This window comes from Sitodiplosis mosellana, unplaced genomic scaffold (assembly GCF_009176505.1).
Source record: "Sitodiplosis mosellana isolate CC-2019 unplaced genomic scaffold, AAFC_SMos_1.0 Smas_scaffold_1, whole genome shotgun sequence".
Classification (NCBI taxonomy): domain Eukaryota; kingdom Metazoa; phylum Arthropoda; class Insecta; order Diptera; family Cecidomyiidae; genus Sitodiplosis; species Sitodiplosis mosellana.
The window spans coordinates 1,188,775-1,207,159 of record NW_022595244.1 but is presented as its reverse complement, the minus strand read 5'-3'; the positions used below and the strand labels follow the sequence as shown (position 1 = coordinate 1,207,159).

Genomic DNA, 18,385 nt, shown 5'->3' with positions numbered 1-18,385 from the left:
GCGTATCTTGAGATTCGTTCGCCTCGCATGGCGTTTCGCTTCTTATATCGTTGTCTCTACCCAATTCAACGATATCCAGCGACCATACGACCGATTATTGATTTATTAACTCGAGCACTTGAGATGTGAATATAAGTAAAATGCGTGTAAAATATAAATGGCGTTTCGGGAAAAAGGAACAACACAGAAAAAAACGGGGGGAAATATACGGAATCAACGGCTCAACCGACGAGATGCCTAGCTTCAATTTCGATTGAATCAAACAAGCGAGAGAGCGACAACGACGGCAAAACCACTTAAACATTCTTTTGATATGACTGATTCAATGATATCCGAAATAGTTTTCAATTCCATCACTTCGAATCGGTTCTTCGACTCCGCTTTATTTTCCGTATCGATAATGTCTGTCGTGCTTTTGATCTCGTACAAATTGTTCCAAATTTGAAATTTATTGTTATTACTCCAAGTGGATTTTGTGCTGCACTCACTTATTATGACTCATTACAACTTACTTTGTGCTGGTTTTATTGACTGTAGTCTCTCCTTGAACGCAGGAAAAATGGGGAAAAAAATATGTTCCGGATTGAACCTAGAACAATTGAGACTGCGAGTTTGTCAGTTTTTTTCTTCATAAATTTTATATCTTTATAAAGTTCAGGCTTCTATATGAATTTTACTTTATTTATTGACAAAAAATTATGATTGAAGAAAAACCGAAGAGAGAGAAAAATGTTTGGAGTTTTCATTTCAAATATAATTGTACCTCCTTGATCTTCTTTCATAATAATTCTCGATTGAGATCAAAGTGAAATGCATATCGATACTCAACCAATTTCCAATTTCCCATTCAAAAACGGTTTTTGATCATTTTCTTTTCCTCGCGGCTAATTGAAATTTTCATTTGGAATATTAAAATCCTTTTCAGAATGTTCTTTTTTCCTTTTCACACACTTGTTCGAAATTCCGTTTTCGAACCGACTCGCATTTCTCATAACATTAAAAGGAAGACTCACAAAGTGCACATGCGCCGCTGCTGTCATTTGTCATTATTTTTTCGTACAGAAAAAAAATCATTTTTCGTTACATGTTGTTCGGTTCTTTTTTCTTCGGCACAAACACGCATATGTCTCGTTGACTTTGAAACATTTTTACCCGAAACATAATCACGAACCACTTAAGATTACACAGTGCATGCATACCGAAGAGCAGAACAAACATTTGGAAATTGCATCGAATGACGTAGTTCGACAATTTGTTCAATCTGTCGATTTTTATGTTACACTTTGTCGGGAGAACGAAAACGGACCGAAATCTTAACCGCTTCAAATGATCACCAATCATTTCTTTTTCTGAAGTATCCACGGAAATGTTGTACAATTCACTTTGACGGTATGAAAAAAAATCCCATTGCACATTTCCATGGGAGTCATGGCATGAGTTGTGCACCTAATTAACGAGAATAAACACCGAAAATTAAAGTCCATTAATCAAAAACGGTTCTCTCATACAGATTAATCGATTCACATATTTCATGACGATTTCAATTTCAATAAACTCATTTAAATATTCAAAATAAAATCATATTTACAGTAAAATTACGGTATAAATTTGATTTCAACAAAAAAGAATTGTTTTTCACGAAAGATGAAAAATTATGAGAAATTTGTTGATTTTGTAATTCCGTAAGCAATTTCATTATTTCATATTTTGAAAAAATAGTTTTGGGAAATGGTTGAAAAAAGCGTTGCCGAAATGAAACATGAGAAAAAAGATGTCAAATCCAATTTGATGACGTCTCATTTCGATTTCATTTTTTTATCGATAGAAGATTGTTTAATATGAGCCGTTTAACGGCTGCCGTTATGTATCCAAAAGGCCACAAACCAAATCAGTTAAGCATGATTTTAGATCGTTCGTGATCAAAATATAAAAGAAAAGTAATAAAGTTTAAAAATCGTTCTCTATTCGCAAGACTTTACCTTTCAATAAAGCAACAAGAAGAAGAAGAAGAAGAGAAAAGTAAATCTGCGCCTTCAATTAGTTAGGCATTTTCATTATTCCATGCCTACTGTAATGTCAACGTCTTTTTCTAAAAACATGAATGCTCGTTGCTCGAGCGTCACCTCTATTGGCACATAAAAAACCAGTTTTAGTGTGCTAAAACCATTCGATCAGCCCTCATCATTTGAAGTGATGATTCTAGGCATAGAATCGGCATGTAGAATTTACCGTTTGAATTTTATAATTTTTTTTATGATTAATTAAAAGTTTTAACGACATTTTTATATCTTATTATAAGTCCTTATTTATTGTCCAATTTAACGCTAAAATCTAAATTTCAAATACAAAACATAATATAAGAAATTGTTCACGTAAGTATTACATTGATACATATAGGGAATGTGAAAAAAAAGAACCGAATTTTATGGGTTAAAATAAAATATTCATTAATTGTTTATAATAAGTGATGACTGCTAATGCTTTAAAATTACTTTTTGGTAGTAAAAATAGACTGGGTGGCTGTAGGTCTTCAAAAACAAAAGTAAAGCCAAACTAAAATCGAACTAAATTTAAGTATTTACGATTTTACTTTGATAGGCTCTAACTATTCGTAAATTTATTGTTCGATTTGGTCGGGTGTTCCGGTGCAAGTGATGACGCTGGTTAGTTTAGTATTTGCACCATGTTGTCCGTCTATTGATGGAATACTATATTCAAATTGCATATAAATGTTTATCAATTCGCAATGGAAAATTGATTATTCGAAAGATGCAATCGGCTTAGTACCTGGCATTAATCGAGCGGCTCAAATTGCTCACGTGCGGCAAATGTGTTGCATGTGTTTGAGCAACGGTAATATAGTGTTCGGTGCCTGGTCCTTGTGTTGTTGCCGTATTAATGTGCACTTCTTGCGGATGCTGTGATGGCGATTGATTTTGGGCGTGAGCTAATAATTGATTCTGTGTCGCCTGATGGGCTTGTAAAATGGGAATTTTCATCTCGGGCTGAATATGAATTTGGGATGGAAAAAGCGGCGGCAACATTTTATCTAACAATAACAACAACAAAAGAGACAGTCACATTACATTTATGATTAAAGATCTGAAATGTGATCATGAAACAATTGAGATTCAACAATATGCCGTTTGAAACCAATGTTTTAAAATGACTTACCACTGATTGGTGATGTTTTTGGTTTGGCTTGCAATGAATATTTTGGTTTGCGTTTCCTCGTTTGAATGCCATCTTTTTTCATGCTTTGCGGTCGATTGACGTTGTGTAGTTTGAAGTATAATCCGCATGCATTGCACACGGGCTCGCCATGATTGTTTCGTCGCCACAATGTGGTGGTGCTCGTTTTACAATTGGCACAAATAACGCCCGACCTTCTATTGGCTTGCGCCTGTTTCGGAGAGAGAAAAAAAACAATGAAATGATTTCAATCGAAAATTCTTTTGTTAAAAAGAAAAAAAATTAGTTCTTCTAACAAGTAAACCGTCCCAACTGTCACACGTCGATTTTAAAGTTGAATATACAGATCGATGGAGAATGAAAAAAAAATTTGACAAAAGGGCAGCGGCCCCTTTTGGGTCATAGTGGGGATATGACCCCTTCTTTACAATGCTTCGTCAGATGGTTTTTACATAAAAATGCAATTTTCTCATACTGAAAATGGTTTGAGGACAAAAATATGTCGATATGAAATGTTCAAGATACTCCAGAGAATCAAATGACACCTTGGGTGGAGTTGACCTCCACCCCTGAATTGAAATAGAGGGTCAAAAAGTGAAAAAATAGCGAAAAATGACCAACGCATCCCCAAAATAGGTTCAAACCCCCCTTAACCCTCCAAACAAATTATATTTTTGGATTCCTCGAGAAAAATTAACCCCTAGGTTCAGAACATTTCCCATCAAAAAAATCATCCCTTATGTCGTAATTTAAGGCCGGAATGTTAAACAAATAGCACCCCAAACCTTCTAATGTATTCCGGCCTTGGTTTAGATCATAAGGGATGATTTTTTTGATGGGAAATGTTCTAAACCTAAAAGTGATTTTTCACGAGGAATCCAAAAATGTAATTTGTTCGGGGGTGAAGGGTTTTTTTTACCCGATATACAGAAAAAAATAGTTTTCTTCAAAATTGTATGAAGACTCCCAAAAGAGGGGCTCGGAGGGGGTGACCCATGGGTAAAATAGATAGCCCAAAAAAATTAGCTATAGTTGGTCATACATTTGTATGCAAAATTTCCACTCCAAGAGGTAGAAAATTGACTCTGTAATAATTGACCCCAGATGTGGGGCGATTTCTGCCAGTTCAATTTCTGGAAGACTGGGTGCGGAGATCCGTTGGGAAAATACATATTTCCACTAAATTGGGTATGGAGAATCCGAATTGGGTTTCAGGTCAAAAAAGTGTAACCCCTGGGCAGAAGACCTCCCCAACCCCCCAGGGGGTGGAAAATGGAAGGGCGGCTGCTCCAAAAAATTCTCCTCATCATTCTGAACAATTTTGACATACATCATTTTTTGATCAGACGAAGTTTGGGAAACGGGGTGGGTCTATCCCCACTATGCCCCAAAAGGGGCCGCTGCCCGTTTGTCAAAATTATTTTTTTTCCATCCCCAATCGATCTATATATTCAATTTTAAAATCCATTTGTGACAGTTGGGACGGTTTACTTGTAAGAGGTTTTTTTTCTTTTCATCAAATTTTTGCACTTCAAACTTTTTTTTAGTCTTTCAAAAAGATTTTCTTTGATAAAATATGTTAACACTCAAACGAGATTCTAAAAGTCAAAGCTACGTACGACGGGTGGTTTATTTTTGGCGATTTTCGGTCGAGTTTGACGCGTAAATGAACACTGATGACACATTGGATGACCGTCGACACGTCTCCAGTAAACAGACTGTGACGTTGAGCAATTCACACATTCTGGGGCACCGGTTGCAACCAATTGAGGATCATATGGTTCGGGCTGTAATTGCCAAGATGCGCCATTGGCCACATAATCACTTCCACCGTCCAACACAATCGTTTGACCGAACGGAGCCTGAAATGATGAACGCTAATTGAGATATAAAAACACACACAAAACAGAAAACCACAAATTCGAATTACACAACACTTACAGCATTTACATTATACTCAGAGGCTTGATGCCAATAACCTGACTCTGGTTTACAATTACTCGTGTACACTTGTGGCACTGGCGATCCGGATTGTTGGATCGAGTTTGAATCGTAGATAATGCCTTGATGTTGTGACAATGCTCCGTTGTATCGACTGTTAAATGCTGACGCCAACGACGGATCGCCTATTTCAATTTTTGATGAATCCATTTGTTAATTAAATTTTTGATAATATCAACCACTTAAAATCCGTAAAATTGTTCTTCGATAAAAATGAATGAAAAAATTGGAGCGAATCATCGACTACCTTTGTAGAGAACTGTATTCGGACTGCCTGGATAGATGTAATCCTTGTTTGATGTCGTCGAAATATACGCAAAACCACTTCCGGTTGGATAACCGTCCGTTGCGATGCTGTAGTAGTTTTGCGGTGATACATCCAAATTTGTGTACTGAATCTTTGCCTCGGATTGTGGCGTCGGTTGGTGTGCATCTTCGATGTGAATCTATTTGGTCGGTCATTGTGCGCAACCAATAAATAAACAAAATACATTCTACCGATAAGAGTCTTTAATTTTGGATATGGTGATAAGAGTTTTTAGTCATAAAACAGCACTGAACTATAGTATATTTTCGTCATTCTGCGGTTTTCCCATGGTTTTGTTTAATGCTTCGTCGGTTTGGATATGAGTTGTTAATTTTGCTTTTTTCGTTCTATGAAATTATCTCATTGTTATAATTGGTTCAAACAGATTGACGTAGTATACCTTGCTATGCAGAGCATGTTGATTTCGGATCAGTTCGATTTTGATGTCATCGCTCGAACCGGAATGTGCATTATGTGCATTTGGATGATGTTGACCGTGTTGATATTCATATCTGGCCGTCGCATATGTTTCATCTTCGAAACGAACTTCTGGTGGCACGGCATATCTAATGCCATTGATATTCTCCCCAGCGTTTGGATGCTGTGACGTTACATAAATAGTGCCATTGTTTGGGATGGCAATGTTACCCGATTCTGGGCTATCACTGGCCAATCTCCCTCTAGCGCCATGCTGTTCGTAAATGTGCTGATTGAACGATGGTTCACTCACTGGTACCAATTGATAGCGTTGCACGTACTCTTTTTGTGGCTCAATTTCATTTATGTCTTCGATTTCCCTGTGGGGAGAGAAAAATTTGAAATCAATGGATAAAAATGAATGAAAAAAATCAATAAGATTTTTTAAGAATTTATTCATTATCAATCATTAAGATCAGAGATTACTATGAGATATTTTTATTCATATGGGATAGGAATATCGCATAAAAATATCAGATATTTTTCATGCGTTACGTTGTTGTAACGCATCTGCAGTACAAAATTCATATTCATTTCTGCATTCCAAGTCGAATTTGAGACTGACCCGAGCCGAATTCAGCAAAATTGACTTGGAATGCAGAAAGGAATATGAATTTTGTACTGCAGATGCGTTACAACAACGCAACGCATGAAAAATATCTGATATTTTTATGCGATATTTCTATCCCATATGAATAAAAATATCTCATAGTAATCTCTGATTAAGATTTTTTCTATTTTCCTTAAAAAATATTTACCGAATCTGTCCCGTAGTGGTGATCATGCGATGTCTTTGTGTCGTAATGACAGTCGTTGGCAAAGATGCCGACGCTACGGTATCTGTCTCGGACGAAAGCGTGGAATTGTGTACACCCTCCGCTGTAATCAATTCCTGTGGTTGATTTTGGCTCTGGGGTGATTCTTGTCCATGGACCGTTGGTTGATTTGGCTGTGCGGCAATTTCTTCCGACGGCTCTTCAATTTTGATCTTCTTTTTATCAGCGTCATCGGTGTCGGTCACCTGTCATTCGATAAAAAGAATAAAATCACCAAAGACGTTAAAATTTATTACTGAGTTTTGCATTCTTTTTTTTCCATCCATCGCTTTTATCATTATTGATTTGGTGTTTTATTTTAAATAATAATAAATAATTATGATAAAATCACTTCCATACAACCAATCCGACGTAGAACGAAACAGAGTGGAAAAAACAGCGTTTCAAAGAAGCCGCATTCAATCGATTGATTGTTTATTTGCATATTCATTCCATGATATGCTAAAGCAAAGTGTTCTACGTAGCGTACCGGTCATTTTTGCATATATGAAACGAACGAATTCCAATAAAATGGACGGTAAAGGAGAGAGAGAGAGAGAGAGAGAGAGAGAGAGAGAGAGAGAGAGAGAGAAACAAAAACAACCAATCGAAATGATATAAATAAAAGCTAATTTAAAGTAAAACAGACGATCAGGCTAATTTTTATGTATATTTCGAATTGGAAATGTTTTCGTTGTAACTACACACATTTATTACCATTTGAATTAGTGCAGAGAGCGGAGTGTGTGCGTGTTTCTCTCGCTTTTTTTGGCAATGTCGGACCTTTGAAGAGCTAATGGCCATCGCAGAATGAAAATGTGACGCAAACTGGTTCATTCGACACCATGGAATGTTGGAATTTGAATGCGGCTCACTTTTTTCCACGACAAACAAAAAAATTCAATCAAATTTTAGAATGAAATGGGAAATAGCCTGTCATTGAAACAGAAGAAATTTTCTTTTTTATTGTTATCATGGCGCGATTCGCGAAGAGAAGAAAACCATTTTAGCTAAATGGAAAAATGCGAGTCGATTGGCGCCAAAAACTGTTTACAATTAGTGTGCGGTGTAATTAATACGGTAGCTGCGCACGGTTGATATCGATTTCCGTGCCGGTGATAAAGCATACAGATTTATCGTGTTTGGCGATGTTGGACATCACATCAAAATAAAAAGTGTTGTGTGTCTTAACAGCCCGATTAAATTTCATCGCTCGATGATACGCTTGTGGCGATATGATAACGAAGCGCTTGCGGATATGGATGTGAGATAGAGGGAGTTAGTGAGTGAATGAGAGAGAAAGAGAGTTGGAGTGTATGAGAGTGAGTGAGAGATGGAGCATTCGTTACGATATTATGATGTGTATTTTAACATTACGGCCACTTATTTTTGAAAATCAACAGTGTCGTTGTATACGCCTTTTTCACTCAATCGGGCGCGAGTCAGTGTACCGGCCGAGAAATACACTGCGTGTACTCATTTTGTGATTACAACATGAAGATACATATTTATGGTAGATTATTTCCAACCATTCACATTTCGTACACATTGAATAGAACACAAAATGTGAGGAAAGAAAAAGAAATAAAAATAAAGCATATCAGATATTTTATCATTTTATGTTTTGATGCGATTGCGTTTTATGATTTGTGATCGCATTGTTTGTGAGTTTGGTTTCTTACGAAATGGATTCACCATTTTATCATTGTCTTTTTGTTTGCTTAAACAGGTACATGATTGATAAGGCCTAAAACGAACGAGGTAATGTGTGTGTGTGTGTGTTGTGACCATCAAACTCAACCAAACGTTCATTACGAACAAAAAATCCAAACTATCAACGAATCTGTCCTTCTTCATTTGATTCGTAATCTTCGGTGTTGAGTCATTGAAAAGCGATCATTCTTCAAGTGACGTCTTTTCCAAAGTAAATTCGGTTTAAAGCAGCAATCACCAAATGACGAAAAGAAGCAAACATAATGGACAGCGTATTTACTTATGGTGACTATTCCAATGTTTTTCTTTGATGTTTGTACATCGGAATGGTGTCATTACTCGGCTGGAAGTAACAGGTTAACACTTCTATTAGCCGATTTAAGAAAATTGTCTTTGTTTATTCATGACGCCTTTGGTTATTCTTTGAAATTGTACGGATGACCGGATACACACTATTTATCCGGATATTCAATCGGAATTTAGAGTGAAAGTGTAAACCGAACGGGATTCTCTCATCACAGCCCCTAACACGTGAACTATTAAAGACACTATGTCGTGAAAGTCAATGAATCGAAAGAAATGAAATTGGCTCAAAAACAGTCAAGATGCAATCAATCGTGAAGAAAATAAACAAATGAACTTAACTTGTAATGAGTATCAATTACAATCCAAAGTGTGATGTTTTCACTTTCGTGTTGTCGCCTCGCCTCTGGTCATTGTCGTAATCTGATTTTATCTTATCGTGAAATCGATCTTATTTTCGTTGAAAACGAACCCGTGAGACATATGCTGCGCTTATAAAATTCTACTGATGCTCTTAACACATGCATTGCATGTGATGCTGAGCTTTGTTTTGTATGGTATAAACGATCAAGCGACGATATGGTGCGGACGACAAGCATTTGAGCGCGTGCCAAACCACTTCATATCCATGTTTATTATGCCGATGGTCTGTTCTTCTTCTGCATTCCGAATGACGGAAATCGTTTGATGATGCATCAACGGCTTGCCATTTTCTGTACACCAAAACCGAATCGGGTGTCATCAAGAAATATAAACAGATTCCTTACGATACGAAAATGCACTTTCGGCGATGAAGCAAAAAAAAAAACTAACGAAAAAACAGGGCCAACGGAAATAATAAAACGAAACAAACTGAAAATTACTCAACCGAAATGAAGACGGATAGAGAACGGGGCAACGTGGAAAAAAGCAGCAGACCTACATTGGTGTTTGCATTTGCCAAAGGAACACGCAGAACATATGAACCAAAAAGCAAATAAAGTGATACAAATGCACAAACAACAAGCAAGCAAATGACGACATCGATTCAACCACACCGTCCGAATTCATATCGATTGGCCAAAGCGAAATGCAATAATACGAATAAAGGCCCTGTCTTTTACGATCAACATCACCCAAACATCAGGTATACGAGCAATTTACACTCGCTTTTTTCTCTGTACGTTTCAGGCAGCATTAGAGCAGAAAATACGGGCACAGCACGAGCGATACCGAATGTGTCACCGTTAGAAATGAGCATTGAACATAAAGATAAACGAAGCAGAACTCGAATACGGCACGGAATATTGAGTAGAAAAAGAAAGGATGTATCCTGAAGTAGAAATTTTGTTCGGTTTTGTTATACCTGAACTGCATACGAACAAACGTTTATGGCTTACGTTCTCATATCCAGAAGAAAACGGAAAGAAATCCATAAATTCATTTCAAGTACTGAATTGGAGAAGGGAAGAATTTTCGAACAGCACTAATATTTGGCAACATATGGCGAGAAAAATGATTTTATAACACATACAATCATTTGTTTTGTGCTATGTATCAAAATTAAGTTGCAAAAAAAGTGACCTTTTTTGGTTAAAAAAAATTAAATGTGGCTAATTGATTTAGATTCCAACGCAATTCGAATCGATTCCATTTTTCTGCCTAAAATCCTAAAGAACAACAAGTCAGTTCACTGTCATTGATCTCTTCCTTAAGCAACGTTTGAAATTTCGGGTGGTGTTTTTGTTTTCTCGCCAAATGTGCATTCTAAAAATAATTTATTGGTCATGGATGGCACTTTCCATGGATCTTTTTTTTCTCGCACAAATTAATATTCTCAATTTGTGTTTCACTTTTATTTTTATTTCGTTGGTTCAAATTTTTATTTTAAGTGCTTAATGTGAACGGTCGTTGTGGTTTTGGTTATTGCTATTGGTGGCTTGACGAATCCATTTTTCAAAGTGACTTTAATTCCATTTCGTCTTTTTTCTGGTATTTGGCTTTGGTGAGCGCGTGTCGTTTCAAACGCTTTCGAAATGCATGCATTTCAGTGGTTTATTTTGTTTCGTTCCTTTTTTTATTCAAATCCGATTCTTTTCCGTTTTCTTCCATCGTGGCATTGTCTTAAACATTTTTATTAGTTATTTATGGATTACTTAGGCTCGTTCGAACAAAAACAAAACAAAAATCAAAGCGAAAAAAATAAAATAAAAAGAAACGCACAAATAATCGGTGCCACTAAAATGCAAAGTGCATAAATATGTTTTGTGGAAGTGTGTGCTTTTATGCCGACGCTCACGACCCTTCATTCTTGCCAATTCGTCTGCCTTTTTTTCACTTTCTCGGCTCTTTGTGTTTATTTTGAACATTTTTTCTCAAACTTTTTCGATATTCAGTAAAATCTTCCAAATCACGATCGAACATCAAAAATATATTAAAATGTTTGGAAAAAAGGAATCGATCGAAAGAATATTTTGAAGAAAGTTTCAATTTGAGGGAAATCAATTTTGTCTGGTGATATTTTTATTCTTTTTAATTTTTCGTCCTGTTTTTACACAATTTGGCAACTTGATTCAACACTTTCTTCGGTTTGATCACACATTTTGTCCGTAATAAGCCACAAACTATTTCACTAGAATAATAAATTTAATTTTCAAGCAGCAAACAAATCATACCTGTTGATTACAATTGTGTTGAATATTTGAACTCATTTTTAGATAGAAACCCAAAATTGTCACCTTTAACTTTAAGCAAATGCCACTTTTCAGCTGATTTTTTTTAGTCTATTCAAAATTGTTCTTAATGTGTTAATCTCTTCATATAAAAACTGTATTGTTTTTGCACAAAAACTCCTATGTCCTAAAACTCTTTTCTTTACTTCAGTGGGAATTTGTCCAAAACCAGTTTATCGTTTGATCACGCTCACGGAAAAAGTGTTTTTGAAATCAATCGCATTTCCTAGCACAAAATATGAGCGATTTCATCAAAGTAACGCAACCCTTGAATGCGTTAGATTGGTTGACGAAAGACCATCGATTCCAAAGAAGGAACGAACAAAATCAATCAATGGTTTATCTTATCGCTACAGCCGATATGAATCTACCACAAACAGAATGTATTTTTTCCGGACGGAAAGTAACACATATAAGCAATAAATTCATATCTCGCGTCGATCACGTATAAATCAATGCGGTGTGCGATGGAACGATATATTCATTTTTGCACTTCAAATGATTTTCAGTCGGTTGTCATAGTTGATATGACAAATGAACGGGATTAATTCAATATTAACACAAGTTTGTAGATTTTCCTCTTTCTCTGTTTTTCGTGATTTCTTTTTTGGGTCGAAATTCAACTCCACATTTGATGTACCCTTAAATATTTGAAATGCTCTTGAGATTTTTTAATTGTCTAAAATGTCGTTCAAAAACACCAACAATTTATCGATTCACACTGATGATAATGTATGCAGAAATGTCGAAAAAATATGCGAAAATAATCTCATCACTTGAGATGCAACAACCACTTTTAGAAATAAACTTGACTTGATCGAAATTGTCTTATCTCGCAGTCAATTCTTCTACAAAAAAATAGGAAAGAAAATACGAGTTGTTATGAACGCTCTATTGTTCTTAACGGATCGGAATCAAGTGATAAACGATTTGAAGCTGGGGGTATTCATAAGTCACGTTGAGTCTATGGATTGAGATTGTCATCATTTGGTGCAATAATAAGTCATATATCGTAAGATTTGTCATGGCGAGGTAAAAAGGCATGTGAGACGCGAAACCAAACAAAAAAAGATCGCGCTTATTACAGTTTGCTCAATAGTCTCTTTGGGATGTCATCAACATGTGTTGACTTTTCTTAACGTGTGTCGTCGTCGTCGTCGTTTTCTTTCTCTCTTATTCACTCTCAAAATTGTTGCCTGTAATGCCAAATAACAGTGATTCTTCCGCTCGATTTGTCTAACATGCGGCTCATTTTAGTCGTTTGTATGTGCTCATTACAAATATTTACTCATTACGATTATTGTATTCTTTGTGTTTTTGTGTTTTTTCCCCGTGGTTCTATGCACCTATTCGTTCTGTGATTTTTGTTTTCGCTGTTGTTGTTGTTGTTCTGTCGAACTGCAAAGCGGCACGGAACTGAAAGAACACTGAATTCATTGTAAATGTGTGGCGGTGGGCAAGGTGTGCCTCTTATATTACATGAATAATATATTTTCGTTAGTTTCAGTGTCTTTTTTATTTCTCGTCGAGCGGTTATTTGGAGCGTACCAATCTGGTAGACAGAAAAAGTCATCGGCAGTGACGTAAAGAAGACCAAGCGGCCTTTTGTTGATTTTGCTTTTTTGTCAGTTTGGTTAAATGTATTGTGTGCGCGCTTGTGCATCTTCACTTCACCGAAAAAAACAACACCGCCTTCGTCACTAATGTTTATATCCGGACACACAAAAGCAATTCCGTCTTTTCCATGACTAATGATCGATGAACTAGAAACACGGCACACACGACGATTTTTGAGGACGGAAATCAAACACACACACACATGAAGTTCACCGCTTCGACTCGCTTCATAGCGCGATTTTCGAGTGAAAAAGAAATTATGTTATGCGAAAAAAGTGAGTACATTTCATGCAACCGGCAAATGGCAGAATTATGCCAAATGATTCAACATTAGGATTGGCGTCACTGGGCTGATCTTGAACGGATCCAACTTGGCTCATTCAATCCTTGGGCATTTTCCATCGTTTGTGATCTTTGTTCTTGATTCGTTCATTTGTGCCATAATTCAATTTGAAACGTGCGGCACAAGAAAATTTTGTTTTTGGTATTGAGTGACGTGGAAAATGTGTCTGAATGTTTTGTTTGCCAATTTTATGATCGTCATTGTCGGCTAAATGAGCACAATTTTAGAAAATCAAATATTACATCGTGTGTTGCTTGTGTTTGCCTGAATTTCATTTGTCTTTCTTGTTGAAATATGATCCATTTTCAATGTTGTGTGATCATAGGCGAGTAGTTTTTAACTGTGTGTAAGCCATAGCCAATTGCCATGATGCACCATAAAATGTTTTATTAAAGCGAACGGGGAAAGAACGAGAGAAATATTGGCATTTAGCGCAGAAAATGAATTATTTAATCCCTACGACCATAATTCTGTTGTGGAATATTTCGTGTATAATTTTTTTGTGATCATAAAGTTGGTAAAATTGGAGTATATGTGTAACGAAATTGTTTGCCATGGCAAAACCACATAGTTTCATGGAACCAAAGGTGGGTGCATCAAATTGTTGGTTTCTTTTTTATTTCATTCGAAATGAAAAAAAAAAACACCGAAATTTTTCTTCATATCGAATATAACGAAGAGTCACATGAACCAAAAACATGTACCAACGCTTCGTAATTATTGTTCATATGGAGCTGCGCTCGTATAAAAAAGCGAATGTACATTTCGTTATCTTATCAGAGAAAGAAAAAAAATGGAGAAAGAGAGAGAGAGACAGCGACAACGGCGGCGGCCCGAAAAAAATGGTGCGCGTAATTCTAATATTAGGCAACAACATACGGTCTTTGTTCTGTATACGCTTTTCGATGTCATTGTGCATTTCGTTCATACATACACACACACGCCTTTTTTCCCTGTTTCAGACGAAATAAACCGTTTTCTTTCTCACTTTTGTAGGCCGCAAATCGACATATTGAGTCTAATGAAGCTATACAATTTCGACAAACGATTGCCATTTGATAATTGAATGTGGAATAAAAAGGTGTAGAAATGGTTGCCGGTAAAAAAAATTGTGGAAAGATTGATTGCCGCAAGCCATATGAATAGTGTTTTCGTTTGGCTTTTGGAATTCCAAAACCATTGGCAAATTGATATTCTTTCGAAACTGTTATCGCTTATTTAATTTGATGGCAATCTAATTTTTTTTTCTGTTGGTGACAGTCAGCAACTGTCAAATTTATAGACATTAATCCTTGACCGACAAAATTAGCCAGCCTACTAAATGATTCTGAAGAATGTGACTTTTTCTGGAGAATGCGAGAGACAAAAACAGCAGCGCATGAGTCGATCGACCGATCGGCCATTTTGATTCAAACTAAGTACACACCGTTCATGATGGGTAACCAATGGAAAGCAATGCAATTATCCAGCATAATTTTAAGAATCGACATAAGAGTAATAATCGTTGCTTTTGGCGTCGTTGTTTCTCTGCTATTTGTCATTTGCCTATTTGAACAAGTGTTTCGTTGGGCAATAAAAAATTGCAGAGAGCAATTTTCTATTGTCATCCTCGTACAACCCGCTCGTTCTTGTTTCTTTGTGTATGTCGGTTGTTGGTAAATATAGCAGATCGCAACGTTGTCGTGCAATAGGTACACATTATTTATTAAGACATTTATAAATTTTACCCGTGTGTCTGAAAGCTGATAAGCACCGGTGCGCCGCGCGAGCACTGCACGAGCGATTGCTCCTATTTTTTATATTATTGCAACGATGATAACCGAGAGTCGAGCGCGCAAATGACACAAACTCAATTATGTGGAAAAATACTAACGGCTTCAGAAAGACATACGACCAACGAAAAAAAGGAAGAATTCTTAAATGTGCGACAAAGAAGAAAAAGGAGGGAGAAAAAAGTAAGGCTTCTATCTCGCTTTCAACTACATTGTTGTTTTGTTATTTTCTTTCCATGTTACGAGAAGAAGGGAAAAAAACGTATAATGTCGCTCACAAGCACTTAAAATCACTTGAAAAAAAGACTCGAAAGGTAACGAAGAAAAAAACAGCGAATGAAAATAGAATTACACATACGCATTGGAAAAAAGCACTTGTCGGTTGGCTCCACTCGTCGTGTACCTATAGCACTCATTTGATTTTTCCTCTCTTTTGTTCACGTCTCGAAGGCTTCATTGGCTTCGGATATTAATCATGGGATCGCGCACGTTGATCGGCCACAGCCTTTTTGCGCATTTTGTCATATTATTTTTCATTGTTGCTGTTGTTCATCGACATGACGAGCTCTCCACACCATTTTTTCTGATTATATCGCGTACCTATTTTTCTACACATATTCGGCGCACACCAGCCAGAGATTATATCGATTAGTAAACATTTTTTTTCGGTTGTTGTTTTCGAAGCCGAAGGCTTTTTGATGGCGAAAAAAAAAAACGAAATCAAAATACTAGCTACAGTATATGACCAAAAAATGTTTTCGATGTTTGAACACTTGAGTACTTTGCACGATACATCAGAAGTGATTTATTATTTTTTTATGTCAGTCGCTGTCTGTTCTTTTTTTTTCTCTCTCCTCTGTTGTTCGCTTTTTCGTTGGGCTTCCATTTTGTACAGTTCACGCAATTGTCACATGCCCACTTTAGTCTCCTTAAACACATATATGACTCAGAACAATTACTGGCAGTAATTTACTGCAGCCATGGAAAATGAACAAATACTTGATTGGCACGTTTTTTGCCACTCTTGTCTTTCAATTCGACGCAAATTAAATACTTGACTTTGTGAAAAATTATTTTGAATTTTTTTCTTTTTTGAAATTCGGAGCAAAATTTTCTCATCACACGTTTCACGAATCACATTTCAACTGAAAATTAAGAACCAAGACGAATAAGCTGCGCTCATACCAGCTCCGATTCATAATCACCAAACCAAATCTATATCAAAACGAAGATAGTGAAAAGTGATTTGGTGCGTTGTATGATAAGTTAACATATCAATTTTCATGTGAGCAGACATCAGAATCACACAATTTTTCTCCAAACGACCCACAACTTTTCATCGTTTTTTTTCCTTCGATTTCTCACCTAAATTTGTCACCACTTCGCTGTGAAACTTTCAACTTTTCAACAACACTTTAGCAATTGGCCAATGAAAAAAAAACTGTGCACTTTCGCAGTAAATGCCATAACTTTGGCCAAAGGTCAAACTGTCACCTTTTGAATGTACGAGCAGAAAATAAATGTATAATTACAAGCACCATAATTCGTATCATTCAAATGTGCATATATATCGTGGTGACGATTTGGAATTGGTGCGTCTCTCATAATAATTTCGTGTCGTTGGTCTTGGGTCTTGTTCTGTATCAGTTATGAGGCGCGAACAGATATCATATCGGATATACCGACGGTTATTTTGAATAATTTCCTATCACATAGCGAATTGTATATGATTATCTCGCCAAAGATAGAGGCTTAAAATTGATTAAAAAACGAAAATTTGTTGTTGTACTTTGAAGATATTAAAAAACGATTTATCGGTGGAATTGATAAGATTTGCTGAACTGAACACGGTGTGGTGTGTGTGGTTTGTTGTTGTTCTGTGTTTTTTTTCTTTCTCACAAACCGATACTAAGGTAGTTGTAGTTTTGGTGGTGGGTGAATGGCAAGACAGAAAAAAGCAATTTGTAGGAGGAAGATAAACGATTTAGCAATCTACTTGGCCTATCTCAATATTGAAAACGATTTGTTCAATCCATTCGTTCAATGAACGATTCTTTTTTTTATTATTTCAATTTTTTTTTGCAATTTCTTTTGAACATTTTTGGAATTTCTCAACTGACACAACAGGTCGCTAACACACTCACAACCAAAATGATTCTAAATCTCAACTAAATCGTACTTCAAACATCATCCAAGGCTATCGAGCTGTTTGATGCACGCGTTGATGAGTTTTTCACATGCAGTTGTTTAAAAATGATGAATTCTTTTGTACATTTCGATAAAGATAAAAAAAACGAGCAGATAGCTGAAGGCAGAAGAAACCGAGAGAGAAAAGAGCATGCCGCATACCTCCACGGCGATGACAATCATAGAGAAATCGCATATGAAAACATTTTTTTTCACCTGTATCATATTAGTAAATATTATTATCAAACGAAACAACGATGGAACAAAAATTATCTTATAAATATATTATCATTTTCCGGGATAACGATTTTTCGCTTATATCGCCTTTCTACTGATGTCGCGACTCTATCTAGTTTCAGTCACAGGCCACGATCGAAGCCTGAATTTTCGTAAAACTCGACTATTTATTCAAATCGGATTTTTTTTTAGCTTCAAATGAAAAAGAAAAGCATTTTGTGATCGAGTTCGAATTTTCATCGAAATTTTGTTTTTCTTGGGATATTTTAGTGACATCGTACTATTTAAAAAAAAAATAAAAGGAGTTATAAACAACTGACTTACTTTGGTGGTGCTATTTTCAGTGGCTTTTTCCATTTTTTCACTTCAATCGATAAAAAACTTTTCACACAAAAAATAAATAAAACAATAATTTCTTTGGCTTTGGGCCGTTAAAATTACGCAAAATACGAGAAAAATGCAACAATCAATATCAAGTTTTAGGCCAAAAAAAATCCTTCTGTTTGAAAAACTGTGTGCGATGAATGGTTGAAAAAAATTGCAGGTAGTAAATGTGAGTATGGCGCGTTGCTTCAGATAGTCAGCATCGAATAATTTCTGAAATATGAAATAATTAGCGATTGTACGTCGTTCGTACTCATTGTCTGTGGCCTGTGTGTCGATCGCATTGGCGCACTCAAGACTCGATCCGGTTGTCTCTTTCTACAATT

At 36.2% G+C, this 18,385-nt stretch overlaps 1 protein-coding gene across 6 annotated transcripts; it reads right to left on the bottom strand.

Annotated features, from left to right (window-relative positions):
• Nucleotides 1-2,279: 2,279 nt before the first annotated feature.
• On the bottom strand, nucleotides 2,280-18,335 carry LOC129570117 (transcription factor elt-1-like). 6 transcript variants are annotated; one of them, XM_055449572.1, is made up of 9 exons: nucleotides 18,000-18,335; nucleotides 6,736-6,998; nucleotides 5,901-6,297; nucleotides 5,441-5,639; nucleotides 5,134-5,318; nucleotides 4,812-5,069; nucleotides 3,175-3,403; nucleotides 2,788-3,049; nucleotides 2,280-2,708 (listed from the first exon to the last, which is right to left on the bottom strand). In XM_055449572.1, the coding sequence occupies exons 1-9, from the start codon at nucleotides 18,030-18,032 to the stop codon at nucleotides 2,618-2,620; spliced, it is 1,917 nt and encodes a 638-aa protein (XP_055305547.1). In that variant the 5' UTR covers nucleotides 18,033-18,335; the 3' UTR covers nucleotides 2,280-2,617. The 6 variants fall into 6 exon arrangements, with proteins under 6 accessions (XP_055305547.1, XP_055305563.1, XP_055305583.1 ...); XM_055449588.1 differs by having other exon boundaries at nucleotides 4,812-5,054; nucleotides 18,000-18,333; XM_055449608.1 differs by lacking the exon at nucleotides 18,000-18,335 and adding an exon at nucleotides 16,617-16,896.
• Nucleotides 18,336-18,385: the final 50 nt, after the last annotated feature.

Excerpts from the sequence above, each read along its gene's own strand:
- LOC129570117 (XM_055449563.1), bottom strand. The coding sequence starts at position 11,498 with ATGAGTTCAAATATTCAACACAATTGTAATCAACAG. Across the intron at positions 5,640-5,900 it reads AACATGCTCTGCATAGCAAG|ATTCACATCGAAGATGCACA; the intron begins GTATACTACGTC and ends CCGACCAAATAG. Across the intron at positions 3,050-3,174 it reads AAAAACATCACCAATCAGTG|ATAAAATGTTGCCGCCGCTT; the intron begins GTAAGTCATTTT and ends TGTTATTGTTAG.